The 22,541-nt window shown below is 35.7% G+C and overlaps 3 protein-coding genes across 10 annotated transcripts; all 3 read left to right on the plus strand.

Moving 5' to 3' along the window:
* Positions 1-855: 855 nt before the first annotated feature.
* LOC121239203 (probable protein arginine N-methyltransferase 3) lies at positions 856-13,584 on the plus strand. 5 transcript variants are annotated; one of them, XR_005935258.1, is made up of 8 exons: positions 885-1,327; positions 1,966-2,457; positions 2,579-2,676; positions 4,427-4,505; positions 4,598-4,858; positions 4,948-5,115; positions 12,200-12,454; positions 13,359-13,584. XR_005935258.1 is itself a non-coding variant. In XM_041136366.1 (8 exons), exons 1-8 carry the CDS (start codon positions 998-1,000, stop codon positions 6,142-6,144), a joined length of 1,851 nt encoding a protein of 616 aa, XP_040992300.1. In that variant the 5' UTR covers positions 886-997; the 3' UTR covers positions 6,145-6,246. The 5 variants fall into 5 exon arrangements, 4 of the variants coding, with proteins under 4 accessions (XP_040992298.1, XP_040992301.1, XP_040992300.1 ...); XM_041136366.1 differs by lacking the exons at positions 12,200-12,454; positions 13,359-13,584 and adding an exon at positions 5,683-6,246 and having other exon boundaries at positions 886-1,327; positions 1,966-2,344; positions 2,384-2,457; XM_041136365.1 differs by lacking the exons at positions 12,200-12,454; positions 13,359-13,584 and adding an exon at positions 5,683-6,246 and having other exon boundaries at positions 887-1,327; positions 1,966-2,337; positions 2,377-2,457.
* Positions 7,217-8,790, plus strand: LOC121239205 (putative disease resistance RPP13-like protein 1). The gene has a single exon (XM_041136368.1). It carries the CDS (start codon positions 7,365-7,367, stop codon positions 7,872-7,874), a length of 510 nt encoding a protein of 169 aa, XP_040992302.1. The 5' UTR covers positions 7,217-7,364; the 3' UTR covers positions 7,875-8,790.
* Positions 13,585-14,823: 1,239 nt separating the features above from the next.
* On the plus strand, positions 14,824-22,084 carry LOC121239515 (GPI mannosyltransferase 1). Of its 4 annotated transcripts, none has more exons than XM_041136773.1 (5): positions 14,824-15,026; positions 18,666-18,938; positions 19,292-19,474; positions 20,675-21,216; positions 21,503-22,084. In XM_041136773.1, the coding sequence occupies exons 2-5, from the start codon at positions 18,668-18,670 to the stop codon at positions 21,815-21,817; spliced, it is 1,311 nt and encodes a 436-aa protein (XP_040992707.1). In that variant the 5' UTR covers positions 14,824-15,026; positions 18,666-18,667; the 3' UTR covers positions 21,818-22,084. The 4 variants fall into 4 exon arrangements, with proteins under 4 accessions (XP_040992707.1, XP_040992706.1, XP_040992709.1 ...); XM_041136772.1 differs by having other exon boundaries at positions 14,824-15,021; XM_041136774.1 differs by lacking the exon at positions 14,824-15,026 and adding an exon at positions 15,762-16,670.
* Positions 22,085-22,541: the final 457 nt, after the last annotated feature.

A 22,541-nucleotide genomic window follows, 5' to 3' on the forward strand; every position in this document is an offset into this window, starting at 1 on the left:
GCTTTTCACTTGTATAAACAAAATATTCTCGAGTTAGTTTATACTTTATATTGGTCATGGAGTTATAAAATCTAAATGGCAATCTTGAGTCACCACCCTTAACGTGTTTTGTGTGTTTAATGTCATTCAGACAGTGGGAAAAAAAAAAAAAAAAAAAAATTCGAGAGTATTTACATGCCCATTCCGTAAAAATAACAATGTGTAGAGTATATCATTTTGTATATTCCTCTCGACTATAAGATGCTTGAAGAATGATATGATATAAGAATTTTGTGAATAATAATAAGATGATTTATGAATAGTAATGACATTATTGTTTTTACAACTTATCTCATCTCATCTAATCATTAAATTTTTTTAAAGAAAAAAATTCAACTTTTTCAAATCTTAAAACAAAAATAAAATTAAAAAAATATATTATAACAATATTTTATTCAATTTTTAACTTTAATATCAACTCATATTATTTTATCTTCGAAAACAAATAAGGTTAGTTATTATGTTTTCAAATGAGAGAGAAAAAATATTTATTGAGTTTTAGAAAATGAGAAAAAAATTGAATAAAAAAAATTATAAAATTAAAATATATTAGAATATAATTTGCTAATATTATTTTTATTTTAGAATTTTAAAAAGTTGAATTATTTTTAATTTTTATTTAAAATTTTAAAAAATTATAATGATTAATTTTAAAATATTTATATTTAAATGATATTTAAAAAGAAAATGAAATAAAATGGAATGGAAAAGATAAAAACTTTTTCTCCGAACATACGTTAACGACATCGAATAATCCATCAAGAGGATGTAGTCCATTAATATATCATGGCTAGGCTGTTTTATTATTATTTTTTATAATTTAATTATTTTGATAACTTTTGGTGGGTTTTCTTCCCTTGACCTGCCCTGGGTAGGGTTTTTGGGCAGGGGTTTAAACACTTGAAAGGCTTGAAGCGCACAACTCTCCTGCTTCCAGTCCCTCCATACGGCACCACCCATGGCCAGTAACGACTCTCAAGATCAAGAGTCTCGTAGAATAGAGCTAATGGACCACGAGTTTGGAGTAGAAAAAGAACTCGAAGAAGAAAGCGAAGACGAAGAGGTCGAAGGCTGGGACGACTGGGAGGCAGAAAACGATGACGTAGATGAAGGAGAAAGCTCCGACACCGATTTCCTTTGCTTTTTCTGCCACTCGAGGTACGGTTCGTGCGATGCGCTGTTCGATCACTGCAGTTCGTCGCACCACTTCGATTTTCGGGGTATTCGGACGGGGTTGGGTTTGGATTTCTACGGTGCATTCAAGCTCATTAACTACGTCCGCTCTCAGGTAAGTGTACTATTTGATTTGAGCCATATTTTCTTGCTCATAAAATGGCGGAAATTAAAAGAAAAGTAAGTGGAACTGGAAGAAAATTTTCGTCTGAATAAATTTGTCCTGTCAGGCTAAATACGGGTTTGTATCGAGTGTTGGTTTAGAAAAAAAAAAGAGGAGCTACGAATGGGAAATCCAGGTTGAATGAAGCCAAGTAGTTGTGTTTTGCCCAGTCTTGTGGAAATTTTTACAAAAGTGTATCCTGTAATCTCTTGCGTGTCCTCAGCATGCAGATAACGTGTTTTTCTGTTCTTCGTACTCTCTGTTTGGATGTTGAGAAACTGGAGTGGAACAAGAAGGGAAAAAGAAGAAGAAATTGCAATATTTGTGCCAAGTTTTCACGAGCGGCTCAGAGTAATGGTCGTTTTCATGTCTAATCAACGATGAGAAACTGTGTTGAGGGTTTTCCGTTTTAGTTTTCAATTTGCAAATATATTTAACCAACTATATGTTTATACACACACATGAATAAATAGATTTGCATATGGGTGTCTGAGGATTTGAGTGCAAGTTTTCAAGGTTGATAACTTAGTGCATGTTAAAAGTTGTGGTCTGAGATGATCTTATCACCTATCGATTCTTTTGTGTACCAGGTGGCAGAACATAGATGTTGGAATTGCGGTGTTGCCTGCCAGTCAAACCAAGATCTACAGAATCATTTACACGAGACAGTCAACATTGAAGCCATTAATCCACTTTTGGATGACGAAAGATACCTAAAACCTTTCATGAAAGATGACTCACTATTGTATAATTTTGGTGAAGATGAAGAAGGTGAAGATGACTATGCCGTACCAATTGACAAAGAGGAACTGATAAGGGACTTGAAGAATTATGAAGATATTTCTATTGATGATGATCATGCTGATACCTGTGACAAAAGTGGAGTGAAAGTTGTTTCTGCTTCCAATGAAAAAAATGGTGTGAGTTCAATAGAACACGCTGGCTCAACTGGTGGAAAGCTGAAAGAAACACATTTAAGAGCTTTTCCAACTATCATTGCAAAAGAAATCAAGAATGTGAATGATAATTATTTTGGGGCCTACAGTTCATTTGGCATCCACAGAGAGATGATAAGTGATAAGGTTCTTACTCCATCTGTTATGTTAGGAGGAGTGAAGTTCATTTGTATCAATTTTTGCTTGGAAAAAAGCTCTAGGTGAAAAGTTGCCTGCAATGCTAACACATATGTAAATGTTATTGCAGGTAAGAACGGATGCTTATAGACAAGTCATCTTGAAAAACCCCTCTCTTTTGAAGAATGCTGTTGTTATGGATGTAGGTTGTGGGACTGGCATACTAAGGTTAGATGACAAATGTGGTTTGTCTTCAGCAAATTCTAAGCTGTTTTATTTTTTATTTATTTATTATTATTATTATTATTTGCATTACAAATTATTCCATTACTTGGGGCTGATGCAGCTGAGACCATTGATAAAAGTGCTGAAGCACTACAGTTTTGAATTCCTGGCCCATATTTCATATTACTCATTATATTTCAGGTTATCTGAAGATACTGAACATCCTGGATCATCATTAGTTGATTTATTATGTGTAAATGCAAAACAATTTTGTATATACCTGCGCATGATCATGTGAATGTCTCGTGATAATTGGTGGAAGGAAGTGCTCCTTATGAAACATTAGCCTGATGTGATGGGAGGCCATAGTTCATGTTTCTTTATCAACTGAAAGCATCTCAATAGTGTTGTTTCTCCCTTGCGAATTGGCCACTCAACAGAAAACTTTTGTACACTTTTCTCTCCTCTCTTAACCATAGAGCCTTTGAGCCTTCTCATGGAATGGGGGCTTTTGTTTTAAACCGCATAACATTGCTGAGTTTATTGGCAGATGCTGTTAACCTTGTCAGCTGATACTATTGCCATGCTCCATCTATGGTTGAAGCATTGGACTAAGTGAGTCATTTACGATTAGTGGAAGAGAAAAAAAAGTTGCATTTACTAAGAATGTGTGAGAGCCATTACTTTCCCTAGAAGAGTATATGGAAATGTAAGGTTCCTCCCAAGATTGCTTTCTTTGCTTGGACTGCGTCTCTTGGGAGAATCCTCACCACTGACAATTTGAGGAAACGTGGTCTCATCATTATGGGTTGGAAAGTTACATTTACTAAGAATGTGTGAGAGCCATTACTTTCCATAGAAGAGTATATGGAAATATAAGGTTCCTCCCAAGATTGCTTTCTTTGCTTGGATTGCGTCTCCTGGGAGAATCCTCACCACTGACAATTTGAGGAAACGTGGTCTCATCATTATGGGTTGGAAAGTTACATTTACTAAGAATGTGTGAGAGCCTTTACTTTCCATAGAAGAGTATATGGAAATGTAAGGTTCCTCCCAAGATTGCTTTCTTTGCTTGGACTGCGTCCCTTGGAAGAATTCTCACCACTGACAATTTGAGGAAACGTGGTCTCATCATTATGGGTTGGTGCTTCTTGTGTAAGAAAAATGGGGAATCCATGATCATCTATTGTTACATAGTGAGGTGGCTAGGTTTTTGTGGGATGAGATCCTTAACTGGGCTGGTGTGGCTTGGGTTATGCTTGGAAGAGTTATGGATATTTTTAAATGCTAGACACGTATTAGGGGTAATGTACACATCGTCGTTGTGTGGAAAATGATCCTTCATTGTATTTTGTGGTGTTTGTGGATGGAGAGAAGTAATAGGCGTTTTGAAGACCAGGAGCATTCCCTTGACAAGTTGAAGAGATTCTTTTTTAACACACTATTTTCCTGGGCTTCGGTCATTATTTGTAATGAGGACAATTTTCATAATTTGCTTGTATCCATCATTAGTGCTTGGTGGTAATTATGCGTATTCTGTGTATACTTCTTGTGTACTTGGACTATATCTTTTTCTATTAATAAAGATTTACTTTTACTTATATTAAAAAAAAAAAAAAAAAAAAAAGTATGTGTGAGAGCCATCTTTGTCCATCATATAAAGTCACTTGCCCATATGTCTCCCTTTCTACTAGTATTGATTATCTTATTCTCTGTGTTTTTTTTCCCTTCCTATTTCTTTTTCTTTTACCAGTCTATTTGCTGCTCGAGCTGGAGCTTCAAGGGTAATTGCAATTGAAGCAAGTGAGAAGATGGCTGCTGTCGCAACTCAGGTAAATTTTTTCCTTTGTTCAATATTAGTTAGAATCACCTTTGTATTTCCTCTCATGGAGTTTTGCCTTCCTTTTGTTTATTTTGTTTGCAGATTGCAATGGACAATGGCCTTTGGCAGGGTAAAATCCCAAACGGAGGTTTTAATCAACCCACAGGGGTAATAGAAGTGGTTCAAGGTATGGTTGAAGAACTTGATAAATCTTTACAAGTCCAGCCTCAAAGTGTTGATGTGTTAGTGAGTGAATGGATGGGGTACTGCCTACTTTATGAGTCAATGCTCAGCTCAGTTCTCTTTGCCCGGGACCGATGGTTGAAGCCTGGAGGTGCTATCCTCCCTGACACTGCAACTATTGTGAGTTCTATGCATATTGCACTTTCCTATGAAAATCTTGATTTCATGTTCATGAGAGCTTATCAAGTTCTCCTCCAATTTCTTTGTAGTTTGTTGCAGGATTTGGTAGAGGTGGTACCAGTCTTCCATTTTGGGAAAATGTGTATGGTTTCAACATGTCTTGTATCGGCAAGGAGCTTGTTGGGGATGCTGCCCAAACACCTATAGTTGACATTGTGGATAATCTTGATATAGTGACTAGTTCTGCAGTTCTTCAGGTTAGTGTCCTTTTTACATGACCGGTTCCTTTCAAATTATATGCATACATTATCAAAGAGGCCAAACTTGCGGTTCTATTTTTTTGGGAGCCGGCTTATCATGTATCCTCAAAGCTCCCCAAACTTATTGCACTATTCTTCATGACAAAATTGGTTTTGCTGCTATCGATTCTTGTTCCTGGTTCTAAGCTACTCCAATAAACTGTCTAATCTTCTGGTCGGAAACTTTTGGCCATAGAAATGCTAACTATATGTATCATTTTACTACAATGCTGTTCAAATCCCAGGAGAATTGTCTTTAGTAATATAAGAGTCTTCAAGCATACTAATTCAGTGAGGTTTAGAAATGTTTTTCCTGAATTATTTTTTCCCTTTGTGGGACATATTGAAATTGCTGGATCTATTATTTTCTCAAATAATTGTAAAATACTTACATAGATGCCATAGGCACATAGTATATAAGCTCAGTGTTTGATGTACGAATCTGGTTTTGATCAGCACAGAAAGCAAATCTAGTTTTGAGTAGTTTGTGATGGTATGCATTTTTTTTTTTTTTTTTGGTTTCAGACATTTGACTTGGCAACAATGAAACCGGATGAAGTGGATTTCACTGCAAGTGCTGTGCTGGAACCATGTTTTGGTGGTTCTAGTGGTAGCATCACAGATGATTTGGAATCCCTGACAACATTATGTTATGGGGTTGTCTTGTGGTTTGAGACTGGTTTTACTAGCAGGTTCTGCAAAGAAATGCCAGGCGTGTTGTCCACATCCCCATACACACCAAAAACGCATTGGTCACAAACAATCCTTACCTTCCGGGAGCCAATTGCCATTGCGTCAGAAAAACTGATTGGTGACAGATTGGCAGCAGTGGGCACCGATGCCTGTCCTGCTACAAAAATTCATTTGCGCATCAGCATCGCTCGTGCTGCTGAACATCGCAGCATTGACATTTCCTTAGAAATTGCTGGATTTGGTCCCGATGGTAGGAGACGCAAGTGGCCTGCACAACTATTTAGTCTACGTTAGGACATATACAATTGATCAGAAAACTGGCATTTTCCAATTCCCATCTTGGCTGGCAGCCTTTGTGGATTGGTTTTGGATCATTGAGTTTTGTTGTATTCATCAGTCTATTGTTCTCCATAATTTTTTTAGTTTTCCTAATATATTTTATTATTCCTTGAGAATCAAAACCATATTCCTGAAATTGTATACGACAAGACTAAGGAGTAACTACATAGAGCCCCTAAAAAAAAAAAAAATTGTTTGGATAGTGAGCAGAGATGAGATGAGTTGAATAAAATATTAGTTTTTAATAATAATATTATTTTAAAATTTGAAAAAATTAAATTATTTATTATATTGTATAAAATTTTGAAAAAATTATAATGGTTAGATAAGATATTGATCCATGGACTGAATCTCAATGCTGAATTTTTCTTGCAAAACGATGGACTTCAGACCACGTGTCGGTGAGGCATTGGTTTGCGTTTGGCTAACGGTGGTTTCCGTAGAATGAATAATTGCATATTAAAGACGACCGCAAATTAAAAAAACGATAGAATTCAATAGGGGGAAATAAGCATTCCCGATGGGTATGTAAAATTCATGTTTTTGTAATTTATATCTGGTTTGTTACATAACCATCTATGAATACTATTTATATTTGTATAAATATTTAATTTATTTATTTTTTCTATTTTTTAGTTTTTATTTATTTTATTTATCTATTTTTTATTTTATTTGAAATGAATAAAATATATTAAAATATATAATATTTAAATAATATAAAAAAAAATAGATGAATAATATTAGAGAGAAGCTATTATAGCAGTACATACTTTACATTCATTACAACTGTTTCTAGTTAATCGCTCCTAATACTCACTTAGAGAAATATGTAATCTAGATGATGTCATATTATATATACAAAATAGATGTTCTTAATAATAATTTCTATCTATATTTATTCTTTTAAAAAATAGGATGAAGAATCACTGGGAGTGATCTTGAGTTGCAGCTTCCTAAAATTGATGATAATGGCGGGGTCAAGTGGGAGTATAATCACAAAAGGGAAACAAGGCATGGATGGAAAAGTCAAGCCAGCCGGTTCCTCACGAGTACAACCCACTTTCCTCGAAATAATTTCGGATTCTTGCAATGGCTGACGACAAACCAGTTCTTCTCTAGACTCTTTGGCTATTCATTGCATATTTTCTTGAATCATCAGTTCTTTGAAGAGTATAATGGCATTTGGGGAGATCTTTCTTGCTGCGTTCCTTCGAGTGTTGATCAGTGTCTCTGGAGTCGTTGAAATTTGCACGACAAGAGGGACTTCAATAGAGCTGGACAAGTGGAGCAAAACGTTGTCAAGAATCCGGAAGGTGCTTGATGATGCAGAGGAGAAGCAACATACTGAGGGGGCATTGAAAGAGTGGCTAGATGATCTTAGAGACTTGGCCTATGATATGGAGGATATACTCGATGAGTTTGCGACGAAAGTTTTGCGACGCAAATTGATGGGTAAAAGTCCAACTAGCACTCTTAAGGTAAAGAAGCTTGCCTCTGCTTATTTTACTTGTTTGACTCCAAGTGTTGTTAAGATCAACATTAGGCTGAGGTCAAACATAACAAAAATCACTGCTCGGTTTAATGATCTTATGTCGCAAAAAGATCAACTGAAATTAAACGAAAGTGTTGACGTGAGGTCAAACAAAAGAAAAGAGACACAGCCTTCCAACTTCTGTGGTGACTGAGATCACGTTTATGATAGGGAGAAAGATGCAGATTCCATACTTCAATTATTGTTGAGTGAGAAATTTGGTGATGATGCCTTAACTAAAGTTCGCGTGATTCCTGTACTTGGGATGGGGGGCATAGGAAAGACAACACTTGCCAAGCTTATATACAATGATCATAAAGTGTGAAGCTTTTTTGATCTGAAAGCATGGTCTTGTGTTTCTGAAGATTTTGATGTTGTTACGATTACAAAAATAATTTTACAATCTGTCACGTCTGAAAACTGTGATGGGAGGGATCTAAATTGGTTGCAAGTCAAACTAAAGGAAAAATTGCATGGGAAGAGGTTTTTGGTCATTCTAGATGATGTTTGGAATGAGAACTACAACGATTGGATTATCCTACGTGCTCCTTTCGAAATAGGAGCTCCAGGAAGTAGCATTGTGATCACTACTCGCAATCAAGGAGTCTCGTCACTAATGGGAACTGTCAAAGTTCCAGCTTACCGCTTGAAAGTGCTGTCAAATGATGCTTGTTTGTCTATATTTGCCCAACATACATTGGATGCAAGAGACTTCAGCGCACATCCAAACCTTAATAATGTTGGCGAGGTCCCGAGGAAATCGTTAGAAGGTGTAAAGGCTTGCCTTTGGCAGCAAAAACTGTTGGAGGCATCTTACACACTACACAATACCGTGATGAATGGAAAAAAATAGTGAACAGTAAGATATGGGATATAACAGAGGAGAGAAGTGGAATTGTTACAGCTCTTATGTTAAGATATTACAATCTCGCCTCACATTTAAAAAGGTGCTTTGCATATTGTTCTATGTTCCCTAAGGACTATGAATTTGAGGAGAAGCCGTTGGTTCTATTATGGATGACAGAAGGTTTGACTCAGTCACAAAAAGATGAAAAGGAAATGGAAGAATTAAGGTAATTTTTCCAACAATCAAGCGTGGATAAATCGCGATTTCTGATGCATGAACTCATCAGTGATTTGCTCAATCGGTTGCAGGGGATACATGCTTTAGAATGGAAAATAGAGTTTGTAGTGGTAACCAAGAGAATATTTCTGGAAAGGCTCGCCATTCATCTTATTTGGGTGGCCTTTACGATGGTGATAAGAAGTTTGAGGTTTTTTCTAAATTCAAATATTTACGTACCTTCTTACCTCTTATGCTACCATATCCTGGATACTGTTATTTGACTTTTCATGTTCCTCTTCAGTTGTTACCAAAATCACGATGGTTAAAAGTGCTCTCTTTGAATGGGTATTGCATAACTGAGATATCAGATAAAATTGGAAATTTGAAGTATCTACGGTACCTTGACCTTTCTTACACTCCAATCACAAGCTTGCCTGAATCAATAATTACTCTCTACAACTTACAAATATTGATATTGGAGAAATGTACTTATATGAAGAGATTTCCTTTAACATTTGAGAACCTTGTCAACCTGCGCCACCTCAATATTCTAGATACATACTCATTGGAAGGAATGCCTCCAAAAATATGTAAATTAACATGTCTTCGAACATTGTCTAATCTAATTGTGGGAGAAGGCAATTGTTCTGGGATAAAGGAGCTAGGGCCTTTGTCAAATCTTTGAGGTACTCTTTGTATTTCAGGATTGGAGAATGTGACTTAACCATGGGATGCAAGGGAGGCGAATTTGATTGGTAAACCCAATCTTAGTGGGTTGTCATTGGAATGGAGTGAAGACAATGATGAGTCACGAGAATTAGAAGTACTCAACATGCTACAACCTCACAACAATTTGAAAGAGCTCACTATCGAGTGCTATGGGGGAATATAATTTCCAACTTGGTTAAGATGTCCTTTTTTTTCCTGATATGGTGATCTTGATAATTGAAAATTGTGAAAAGTGCACATCATTGCCAGCAATCGGACAACTACCATCACTCAAAGTCCTTTTGATTGGAGGCATGGCAAGTATGAAGAACGTTGGTCCTGAGTTTTGTGGGGATGGCTCCTCGCAACCTTTTAGATCCTTGGAGACTTTGCATTTCAAAGATATGAAGGAATGGGAGAACTGGATTCCCTGTGAAGAATTTCCAAAATTACATGAGCTTTTACGTGTAAGTTGTCCCAGGCTACTGGGGAAGTTACCAAACCACCTTCCTTTCCTAAACAAAGTTGTGATATATGGTTGTGAACAGTTGGTTGTTTCAATTTCAAGCTTTCCAGAGCTTTGTGGATTAACAATTGAGAGATGGAAATGGATGATGGTGTACGGAGGAAAGGTTGACTTCAACTCATTCTATTTCAAGTCTCTTTCTACAATTTCAGAATTCACTGGTCGAAGAGAAGTATTTAATAATGATGAACTAGAAACTGTAGAAAACTTAACCATCTCAGATTGTAAGGAGCTGACATGTTTGTCGTCAAATGATGTGGGATCCCTACCACCTCTCCCATGTCTTCATGTTTTGAAGATTGATGGTTGTCCAAAACTAGTTTCTTTGGTAGCAAATGAAGTAGAAGAGCAGCTATAGCCGGGGATTCCATCCACACTCAGAGAGATAGAGATATATAATTGCAAAGCCCTGGAATCTTTACCAAAGACAATTATGTGCCACTATAGGTGTCTCGAGTATATTTATCTTAATGGATGTGATATTTTGACTTGCTTTGCAAAAGGCCACCCACCTCCAACTCTAAAGCAACTTAAAATAGACAATTGCAAGACTATGCGGATTTTGTTAGAGGACAATGATACCAATAGTTGTAGCAGCAACACATCTCTTCTTGAGAACTTGGACATTTGGGGATGTCCATCCTTTGAATCCTTAACATCAAGCAGAGTGCTGCCAGCAACACTTAGACAATTGTTTGTTTATAATTGTCCAAAGCTACAATCAATAGCAAATGGGTTGCATCATTGCTTGTTTCTTGAATGCATTGTCATCTTGAATTGTGAAAACCTTAAATCCTTACCCACAGACATACAAAATCTCAGTCATTTAGATCGGATTGACATTAGTAATTGCCCAACTCTTGATTTCTTCACAGACGGAGAGTTGCTCCCTGCCACCCTAAGAGTGCTTAAGATTTCCAACAATGAGAAAATGCAAGCTGTGCCCAACTGTATACACAACTTAGTCTCTCTTCAAGAATTGGAAATATTGAAATGTCCAGTTGTATCATTTCCCAAATTAGGTTTTCCCACCAACCTAACATCACTCAAAATATCTCATCTCAACTTCACCCAAGGCTTGTTTGAGTGGGGATTGCACAAACTTACTTTTCTTGAACTATTCAAATTTGCAGTGGATGTTCGCACCTGGTGTCCTTTCCAAATATGAAGTTACCTGCCACTCTAAGAAGGCTCAACATCTCACACTTTCTGAATCTAGAATACCTGTCCTCCGAGGGCTTTCAAAACCTCATCTCGCTTGAAGAACTTGAAATAGGACAGTGTGAAAAGCTCACATCCTTTCCAGAGAATGGCTTGCCTCCCTCACTCTTGAAACTTTGTATTTTCAAGTGAGAGAAGTTCGTGTCATTTCCGAAGAATGGTCTGCCTCCCTCACTCTTGGAACTTTATATCTTTGAATGTCCTCTGCTGGAAGAATGCTACAAGAAAGATCAAGGAAGTGAGTGGTTAAAGATAGCCCACAGCCTTTACGTTCAATTTGATAGTGATCACCTGTAGAATCGAGACATGGTTTCTTTCTTCCCATTTGATTTAAAACTTTCTTGGATGCATCCCATGTATGAAGAAATAAATCAAAGGCCAATTTATTGCTAAGTCAATTCTTATTTGTTTTGGTTCGTATTTGATTCCCATCTGGAGAGGCTCAGTCTAAGTCAATTCTTCTCTGTTTTGGCTCGTCTTTGATCTACATCTGGAGAGGGTCAGTGATAATAGGTGTTTGCATAATGCCCAAGTGATCGAGAAGACCTTTGAACATGGAGTTTTTCACTGCTAATTGGCATGCTGATGATTGCTATATATTTAGTGAATCGTTGCAACCTCCCAAAAAAGGTAACTAATTCAGTGATTGTATTTAATAATGTAAAAGTTTTTTTAATTTTATTTTACCTATGAAAAAAAATAATGTAAGAGTTTTGAAGCATGCTAATTCAGGGATATTTACAGAACGTATTTCCTGATTCTCTTCTCTTTGTGGGACATAATTCAAATTGGTGGATCTATTTTTTCTCTTAAATAAATGTAAAATACCTAAAATAGATGCCATAAAATATAAGCTCAGTGTTTTGATGTATGGATCTGGTTTTGAGTAGCACAGAAAAGCAAATTTCTGATTTTGAGTAGCTTATGATAATATGCATTTTGTTCTTTTTGGCTTCAGACATTTGACTTGGCAACAATGAAATGGGATGATGTGGATTTCATTGCAAGTGCTGCGATGGAACCATATTTTGGTAGTTCTAGCAGCATCTCAGATAATTTGGAATCCTAGACAACATCATGTTACGGGGTTGTCTTGTGGTTTGAGACTGGTTTTACCAGCAGATTCTACAAAGAAAATGCCAGTAGAAAATGCAAGTGGCCTGTACAACTTTTTAGTCTACTTTAGGGCATATCCAATGGACCAGAAGTTTAGGTAATCACACTGGCATTTTCCAATTTCCATCTTGTCAGCCTTTTGTGGATTGGAAGTGATTTTGATTTGCGGTTCCTTCTGTTTTTGCATCTGTGATGTCACAACTTAACAGCTCTTACGGACATAGATAGATCCTGCTAGTTCCTGCTTAGAAATAATTACATTTAAGAATTTTAAGATGGTACAGATTTAGATTCCCCATATGTTTGTTGTCAAGAAACGAATAAGAAGGTTCCTTCACTCAATTTTCCAAGCGATAAACATTTTCTGCATCCATAAAGTTCAAGTGGGGAGAGAATCATGATCCGATGCTTGAGCATCAAGTATAGTTATTTTTTTTTTTTTCTCATATGGCATGATCCTGTGCAATGCAACTGAAGATGATGATGGCTTCTGTGTAATCACGGGTAGCGACTTCCTGCATAATGCCTAAAACCGAAAATATCTAAAACATGCAGCTTATACTCTGTTTCATAAGATATTGAAACAAAGCATATGAGGAAGAAAATTCACCACTGGCTTTGATGATGGGATCTTGGCAAAGTCTTTCAAGATTGACGTTGCCACCATTCAGGCAATCAAAGCCGGGCTTGCACCCAAGGCCTAAGATTGCAGACCCTGCTAGTTATTAAAGGATCATCATTTTGTTTTATTTTTATATTCTAATTTTCTGTAGTGAATAAATTACCTTAAATAAGGCCTTCAACGATGAATTTAAGGCTATTAATTTTTTCAGAAATGGCGCCAAGTATTCCTCCACTGTTGTAATTTTCTTTTTGGACAATGTAGAGAGCATATGTTTATGAAATTTCTGTCTCTGTGTTTGTTTTTAAGCAGTTTGGGAGTCTAGCAACAACAATAATGAGTGGAGTTCCAAAACAAGCTTCTTGCGTGTGTTTCTCAGTTGGAGCTAAAGATAAAAGAAGAGAAACAAACAAGCCTAGAAATTTGTTGTTTTCTAGCGACAGCCACCAAAGCAGTTGTTGCAACTCCACTCAAACTAGCTTGGAATGCTAACATTTTTCTGAGCTTGGGCTGAAACAAACTGGAGATAATCATGCCAACAAGTTCAGTAATTTAAATTTTAATGGAAAGCAGTGAGATGCCTTAATACAAGATATTATTCGCAACTTTTGAAGTCAATCTGGGAAATGGACAACAGGACCAACGACGACATAGAATCTTTTGCAACTCTTTAGCCAACCTCAAGTTGCTCAACATCCATCTTAGCCGCCAACTGATTATTGAGAGAATTATTACATGGATGGTCCCGAAACTGATGGAATACGTGACTAAATAGGGAAATAAATGAAGATTTGTGAGAACTATATTCGATTTGTGCATATATGCAACATAGGGTGTTATAAAGATGATCTTAATAGAATCAAATCAGAATTAATTGTTGCTAGGGCTGTAAAAAAAATGGGGAAACCGGGGAATCGACTGGTACATATATATTATTTTAATTTTTTATATTATATATAAACTATTTTTATATTATTTTTTATATTATATATATATTATATGCTAAATTGCTAATTTATATAATATAAAATTTTAAAATCTCATTATTCATGTCCATTAATCTTATAATTCTTAATATAACATTTGAATTTTATAACATAAAATGATAGATATGAGTCAATTACTTACTAAAGCCTTAGAAAAATTATACTCATCATCCATATATCACACACTTATTTTGATTTTTTATCTTTTATTTTTTTTTTCTTTTAACAAGTATGTGGTAAAGGCGGCTGGATAACAAAGCCCTTTAATTTATTTGTAAAAGCGGATCAAACTGAACCAAAATCGACCTTAATGATGAATCAGTTTGGTATCAATTCTTAAATTTTTCAAATTTATGTATACCAATTCGATTATAAAAAGAGCATCGTTTATAACGCTTCTTGTTTTTTAGTTTTTTTTATTTTTCTTTTCATATTTTTTTAATATATTTAAATATTTTTAAAAAATAAGAAAAATATACCAATACACTTAAAATTACTTTCTTAATCACTACGTATAATTTTTTTTGCAGCGGTATATTAGAGCGTACATTTTGGGCGTCATACAAACTTTTCTCTTATAAAAAATGTTTAAAATTGAACTGGACCAATTACATGTCTGATTACTGAACTTTACTGACCGGCCCATTGGGCTTAGCCCAAGCCCACAGAAGCACTATTTTTTTTTTCTCCCCATTCTTACCACAGGCCGATAGCTTCTTGCCTCTCTCGCGCGCTCTCTCTCTGTGCCGGCGTCTCACTGTCTCTCTGTGTTCAGCTGACCGCGGCGACGAGAAAGGCCAACGGAGCCAGCGTGCCGCCCCACGCCACCAAGGTATGTCTCGTTCTCTCTCTCTCCCTCTCGTCTGCCTTGGTCACTCTCTCGTCCGTCTCGGCTTTCCCCTCTCCCACTCCGTCCTATTTTATTCTCCCGCCGTGTGTTTCCTCACGATCTCGAACTCGGTTTTGATGTTGGTTTCAATGTCACAGAACGTCCCGAAAGTCAATAAACAACGCTGCCACGCCCTCAAATCTGACCGACCGCCGCTCGGAGATTGGGTAAGGTACGCTCGTGCTCTAGCCTAGCAACTATTGTTTAATTTTGTGGCTCTTGTATTTGTGCCTACTGGTCATAGGATGTCCAGCCGAGCTGAGCCGGTCTTTGGCTTGCTGAGATCGACTCGGCTCAAAATATTCAAGTGAGATTTTTATTTATTCTTTGTTTGAGCTTGATTCAGTAACCTAAACTCTTAACTCAAGCTTGTCTCACAAACGAGCTCGAATTAATTATTATTATTATTTGAATAAGATTTAATAATTAATAAATTAGATAACTAAAAATATAAAAAATCTAATATTGAATTTGTATAATTAACAAGTAGAACCTCTATTGAAATATAAGATTTTAAAAATTTATAAATAATTAATATTTAACTAGTTGATATTTATCTATAATAACAATATATTATATGCCTACACATATTGTTGATACATATACATAATATGATGGCATATATCTATTTCATATGTGGTTTTCACGTAATAGTATATGAAATCATTAAATTTTATCGACTAATTATTGTACAAATTATATAATATAGCTATGAAGTATATTTAATATATAGACATAAGTAATTATGTTACATATTATATATTTAATTATAAAAGTGTTATGCTTATATTATTAGCTAACACATACATATATATATGTATATATACATAGGTGTATGTATATATTTATGAATATATGAATGAGTTTTAATCGAGTCGAGCCAAAGAGTCGACTCGAGCATAAACGAGCAGGCCTTAACGAGCCTTAGCCGAATCGAGTTGACTCGAGTTTTGTCGGGTATGTGTCATTTACTAATCGAGCGGGTATATGCTTTTACGGGTGAGTTTTTTTTTTTTTTTCACGAGTCGAGTTTAATTCGAGTTTAACCGGGCGAGTACTGAGCAGGCTATTGAACAAACTGGTTCATTTACAGCCCTACTACTGGATGTTTGGGTTGTCCCTCTTTTATGTTGGGATTTGTAGTTGAGTGATTTGATGATTGGTTGACGATGGGAGGGGCTCTTGTTTATAATGTTGTGGTCGGAGGAAGGAATGCTTGTAAAAATGTGAGTTGGTGTTCCAATCGGCCAGCGGTCCAAATAAACAGAAATCGACGTTGGTTTGTTTGATTAGGGTTTTAATTGTGAATAGACTAAACTAATATATTTATATTTTTTATTTTATTCTTATATAAAACGACTATGTTTAACTTAAGTTGGTTAAACGATGCGCCATTTTATAACTATATGTTAGAAAAGATAATAATAAAAATAACGATGTTTGGATTAATGCACCAAATTGTGTCGTTTTGGGTTAGAGCTCGAGTCCCCTCTCCCGTCTTCTTCATTTATTGTCTCCTCCCGTCGTCTATCACACTATCTCTCTCTCATCTCTCAAACCTCTTACAGTCGCAAGCAGCTCTCCCTCAGCCGGCCTCCGTTTGGTTTGGCTGTCCCATCTCTCTTTATCATCTCTCAGACTTGTCACTTCTTGTGTCACTCATCTCTCTCTCTCTCTCTCTCTCTCTCTCTCACTCATCTCTCTGTTCGGTTGAATCTTTCCCCCTTTACGCCGGTAATCACGTCACCCCAACACCGCTCTCTCTCTTGCATTGTTGATTTCCCATCGGTGTCCCATAACCAGTCACATACAGGAGGCTCGGTTTCCCTTAAGCATGTTAATTTTGATATATAGTTTTCCTATTATTTGATTTTTTTTTTATCGATAATCAAGAAATTTTATTTATAAGAATAGGCAAAACCCAAGTACGCATGAAGTATACATGAGAAGTATCTAACTAGAGTTTACAACTTATAGTAAAAAGTCATGGACATTGAGTCCGTTACAAACAATGGCCCCCACCCATAAGAGCAAAGTTTTAAAGAAAAACTTTGCTTACCTATCAAAATAATAACAAACATTGAGATTGTTATTATTTGATATTTAACTTGTTTACCTATGTATCTAGAGGTATTTTGAAATTTTTGGAGCAAATTTTTGTGATCATGAGCAATAACCCGAGAGCTATTTTACACTGTTAGTGTACTTTTTTGCATGAAAAAACATAAAAATTAGATTCTTGTTCATTGAATATGTTGTTTTGATGTAAATTGTGGAAAGATGAGTGAACTAGAATATAGATTTTAGAGTCTTAGACTTGTGATGTTTGCCATGTTGCAAAGTAGCCGCTGTGTAATTAGATTATTGTTCATAGAATATGTTGTGATTTTGTTGTAACATTTTTTATGTAAATTGTGGAAAGATGAGTGAACTAAAATCTATATTTTAGGCATGTTGGAACACTATGAAAATTCTCAGAATTCTCAAAACTTCTCATAATTTCAATTTCAAATTTTTAGTTTCTTTCCAGCTAATCATTCTCTTCATTATTCAAACACAAAAATCAATATAATTTTACAAAATTTAAAATAAAAATAATATTAAAAAATTTTATTCAAACAATTTTTTAAATTTATAATTTTTTTATTTAAAATTTTCTTTCTCCGTTCCCAAAACTCAATAAAACATCTTCACTCAAACTATTTCACTATTATTCACAAAGTTTTGAGATATTCCAAGTGTCCAAACATACTCCTAGACTTGTGATGTTTGCCATGCTGCAAACTAACTGCTGTGTAATTGACAATTGTGGTTTTTTGTTTTATTTTTGTGTTATTGTAATTATTTGTCTTTTACATATAGATGCATTCTTCTTCAACTTCAGTTGATGTTGATTCAAACGAACCAACCACTAACTTGGGAGATGATTTGAGAGATTCCCAAACATCAGGACCTGAGTGCTAATTAAGGATTGTTCATATTCATTGCACCCTTACCTCTAACAACTTGATTGAGATAACAAAAAGGAATAAACTGGATGTAGTGTAGGGGCTATGCTACTAGTGTAATTGCTACTTCTATTATTGTACTCTCAAAGTAGATGAAGATGAACCTAATGAAGTTGAGCAGATATTTGCAGAACCAAAAAATGAGCATGTTTAGTAGATGGAGTCTTAAGTTTTGGTGAACTATACTTCCTGTGTACTTGGGCATCGCCTAATTTCATTCACATCAATAAAGATTATTACTTATAAAAAAAAAAAAAAAAAATTTTGGTGAACTATATTTCATGTAGCATAAAAGTCATTGAGCTAGCATCCTAGTTTTACGTGTTTGCTTCTACATACAAGCTGTGCCTGCAAGGCTGCAACAATGTACGCTTAATGTTTAGATACTTTTCTTTGGTTAGAATTGATAGGCATTTTACTTGGGCTAAATTTAGTTGGCCTCTTTTCATTATGTCTTAAAAAAAACTCTGTGAAGCTAAAACCCAACTTGGACACAGACTTCTGACCCGAACTCTCTGCACATTTCTGTATTCAGTTGGGTTGGTTTGGGTTTCTAAGAGCGTTTTTATTAGGTTTGTGTCTTAACCTGACTTGTTCGGGTCAGGTAGAACCCCTGTCGGCTAAAAGGTAAGCCAATATAATGGATGGATTAAGGACCATACACCTACTTGGCAGTTGATTGCCATTGGGCACTTAATTACCAAGTATGGTATGGATTTTCTTCTCATATTTATCGCTTGCATATTATTAGACTTCATACATAATTCTTGAGCTAAATGACTTCTATATTTGTTTCCTTTCAGCAATGACTTCAGTAAACATTCGTGCACTGCTTCTATTCTCCGCAATTTTTCGTGTGATTCTTATTCTCTATGGAGAATGGCAAGATAGTCATATGGAGGTTAGATACACAGATGTTGATTACCTCGTCTTTTCTGATGCTGCTTCTTTAATGGCTTCAGGAGATTCCCCATACAAAAGAACAACATATCGTTACTCTCCTTTGCTCGCATTTCTACTTATTCCAAATACAATCATTCATCGCTCATGGGGGAAATTTCTCTTTTCAGCTTCTGGTATGGGACATTTTGCGTCCATAATATATGTTCCTTAGCACACATTTCTGTAGTTTGAGTTTTTATGTAAGTGGTTGGCATATTGTATTTTTTGTATACCTTTAGTTGTTTCAAGTATTTTCCCTTTCGATATAAGAGCAAAAGGATACCTCATGCTAGCTTTGAAATTGTACATGAATAAAGGCTGCTTACATGTCCCATTTTTATAGATTTTAATCAGTTCTGTTTTCTCTTTTTGTTGTTCTGCTTATTGATATCGTATTACTTTGACTTTCCCCTCTCCTTGTGTTACAATATGAAGACTAGGGTGAAAGAGCTTTTTCACGAAACCATATGTTTATGGTCATTTGCAGACTTGCTTGTGGGCTTGTTTATCCGATCCATTTTGAAGCTACGCAGGGTACCTGAGAATCTATGCACCTATTCTGTGATGATATGGCTCCTCAATCCATTTACCTTCACTATTGGAACTCGTGGGAACTGCGAGCCCATTGTTTGTGCTGTGATTTTGTGGATCATTATCTGTCTTATAAATGGTATATATCTATATTCATACTAACTCTTTCAGTAGATAGCATTGTAACTTTTACTATAAAGATGTGAGAATCTTCAATCATTTAAATTTATTTGTATAGAGTCTATTGACTGCTCAAAAGTGGATACAGACCACTTACCTGTCAGTTTGCCACCAAAAAATATATTTGAATAAATAAATTTTCAATTTTAAGAAACAAGCTCCTTAAAAAATACGAAGGAGATGCTTGGAGAATGAGATGAGATGATAATTTTGTGAATAATAATAAGATAATTTGTGAATAGTAATGAGATAGTTTGAGTTAAGTATTTATAAAGTTTTGGGAAAGGAAAGAGAAAAGGTTGAATAAAAAATATTTATAAATTAAAATATTGTTTTTGTTTTGGGATTTGAAAAGGCTGAATTGTTTTTTATTTTTTATTTGAAAATTTGAAAAAGTTGTAGTGATTAGTTTTAGTGTTTGTGTTTGAATGATGTTTGGAAAAGAAATGAGATGGGATATGATGAGATGGAATGGGATGGGATGTGATGAGATGAAAAACTTTTCCAAACATCCCCTAAGACTCCCGTTTTTGTCTTCCCATTTCATTACACCAAAAAGCATTTCAAGATTTTGGTGGTTTTGAACTAGTAAACTAAGGTAGGTATGCATGTATATGTTACTGCTTCTTGGGATTCTAATTGTAGTCAGTCTACCACGCTAAGTGTCTCAATAACACATCGGCCTATACCGTATCGCATTCTCGAGCGTAGGTATAGGATTGATGATCATTTAGATGCATTCTTTTCAGACCATTGATTTCTCTATTTCTTAACCAGAAGTGCATGCTGTATGACAGTATGAGGCTATAAAGTCAATAAACTTAAAATATGCTACTCTTTATCTTCTCTTGTATTTAAGAACCCAAACAAACAAAAGCAGAGGCATCTTCCCTTTCCCTTCCCTGCCAATTACCCCTTTTGTTTCTCTCTCCTTTCCTCTTTTGTACACATTGTTAGCGTGGACGTGGGTTGGGGTGGGGAAGCTTCATCTTTACCTGGACTCTTTCTTTATATCAGAATGTTGAATATGAGTCCTTTGAATGGTTTCTTGGCACATTGTTTGATTAATGGATCAAATGAACTTTTATATTAATCTAACTATCTTGTTCTATATTTTTGCTTCCTACTCTTTTGATGGTCCAATGTTTCTGGTTTACAGGTAATGTGTTGCAAGCTGCATTTTGGTATGGGCTTGTTGTCCATTTTAGAATTTATCCCATCATCTATGCACTTCCTATTATCCTGATTCTTGATTCAAACTTCTTCCATTCTGGTCAGAAGCCATTCCTTAGTTATTGGACTGCTGGTCATGGAAAGACAACCCAAAGCAGTACTGATGTGACTTGTCACTGCAATATGCAGAATGTATTGACGAAAATATTTACTAGGCAGAGAGTTATGTTTGGACTGGTATCTGCAATTGTTTTCTTTTCTTTCACTGGTCTTTTCTTCTACTTGTATGGGTGGGCGTTCTTACATGAGGCACTGTTGTACCATCTTACTCGAACAGATCCAAGACACAACTTTTCTGTCTATTTCTATCATATATATCTCCAATATGAAAATGAGATTTCCGTTCTGGAAAAGCTCATCTCTTTCTTGCCTCAGTTCATGGTACAGCTGGTTCTCATTTTCTGCTTTGCACAGGACTTCCCATTCTGTTTTTTTGTGCAGACTGTGGCCTTTGTAGCATTTAATAAGGTATGTTAATTTCCAACTGCATGTTTATTCTTGTGGAACCTTGTGATACTTCCTCTTATTTTCTATAACTTTTGAATTGAATCGAGTCCACTGACCTCAATTAATTATTATTTTTTAAATATATATTATGAGGATATAATCACCATAAAGTTGCTGATTGCGACTTATCCATACCGAATCACCGATGCAGTTTTTTAGCTTTTGTAAACCCATATTTCTACCGTTTAAAAGTTTAGCTGCTTCAAAAATCACTTCCCTGAACTTCACGCAATTGTTTCTTTTATAGGTAATTACGGCACAATACTTTGTGTGGTTCTTTTGCTTGTTGCCTCTAATTCTACCATGGAGCAGTATGAAGCTTAAATGGGAAGGCATATGTTGCTTTTTTGTGTGGATGGGAGCTCAAATCCATTGGTTGATGTGGGGGTATATGCTTGAATTCAAAGGCAAGAATGTCTTCCTACAGCTTTGGATGGCAAGCTTGGCGTTCCTGGCTGCAAATACTCTTGTACTTATCATGATCATTCGCCACCATCGGTACTCTCCAGTATTTCGACATCTAGAGCTCGAGAGTTCCAAGAACTCAGTAAAACTTGAGTGAGGGATGAGACCCCATGACTGTCCAAAGTTGAGAATCGGTATGGTCTTCCGCAACGTCATCGGCTATTGCTTTGGGAATGTACAACCAATATTTTAACACTTGAAAAGGATCTTGAATGGGTTATGGTAACCATAGAGCGTTCAAAACCCATTATCTTGTGTCCCAAGATATGGGATGGTACAGTTGTATCCAAACCTTTTCATGCCTTCCTCGGGCATTGTGTTAAAAGATCAACTATTGATCTAAAAGTTCTAGAATTTTTGGATATTAATTTGGTTAAACCTTTAACCCTTAGAATCATAATATTCTACCACACTTTTGAATTCAACGTCTACGGCAGCCCACTTTATCGACACTGGCCCGATGATAGCCCTTTTCTTTTTGGCGGCTTCATTCATTCGTCAGTATTCAATAACTTATTACTATGTACATACAAAGTACAAAGACATTGTAATCCAACTTATAGGTCACCCTTTCCATGACTTGAACTCATGATGTAGTCCATGCTCTGATACTAATTGTTAAATACCTAATCATTGATCTAAAAGTTTTAAAATTGTTGGATACTAATTTGATTAAATCTTTAACCTTCAGGATCATAATATTAATTGTAACAGTGTTGTAGAAACTAGGGTTTAGGGTAGTTTGCTCCTTAGAGGGGAGTAACCTCCAAAGAGAGAGAGAGCGATGAGGAAAATTTGGAATTGTATTTAAAAGAAATATT

Source organism: Juglans microcarpa x Juglans regia, chromosome 7D (genome assembly GCF_004785595.1).
Source record: "Juglans microcarpa x Juglans regia isolate MS1-56 chromosome 7D, Jm3101_v1.0, whole genome shotgun sequence".
NCBI classification, from domain to species: Eukaryota; Viridiplantae; Streptophyta; class Magnoliopsida; order Fagales; family Juglandaceae; genus Juglans; species Juglans microcarpa x Juglans regia.

Excerpts from the sequence above, each read along its gene's own strand:
- LOC121239515 (XM_041136773.1), top strand. The coding sequence starts at position 18,668 with ATGACTTCAGTAAACATTCGTGCACTGCTTCTATTCTCCGCAATTTTT. Across the intron at positions 19,475-20,674 it reads CATTATCTGTCTTATAAATG|GTAATGTGTTGCAAGCTGCA; the intron begins GTATATATCTAT and ends TCTGGTTTACAG. Across the intron at positions 21,217-21,502 it reads CCTTTGTAGCATTTAATAAG|GTAATTACGGCACAATACTT; the intron begins GTATGTTAATTT and ends TTTCTTTTATAG.
- LOC121239205 (XM_041136368.1), top strand. The coding sequence starts at position 7,365 with ATGGCATTTGGGGAGATCTTTCTTGCTGCGTTCCTTCGAGTGTTGATC.
- LOC121239203 (XM_041136364.1), top strand. The coding sequence starts at position 998 with ATGGCCAGTAACGACTCTCAAGATCAAGAGTCTCGTAGAATAGAGCTA. Across the intron at positions 1,328-1,965 it reads TTAACTACGTCCGCTCTCAG|GTGGCAGAACATAGATGTTG; the intron begins GTAAGTGTACTA and ends TTTGTGTACCAG. Across the intron at positions 4,506-4,597 it reads TGGCTGCTGTCGCAACTCAG|ATTGCAATGGACAATGGCCT; the intron begins GTAAATTTTTTC and ends TTTTGTTTGCAG.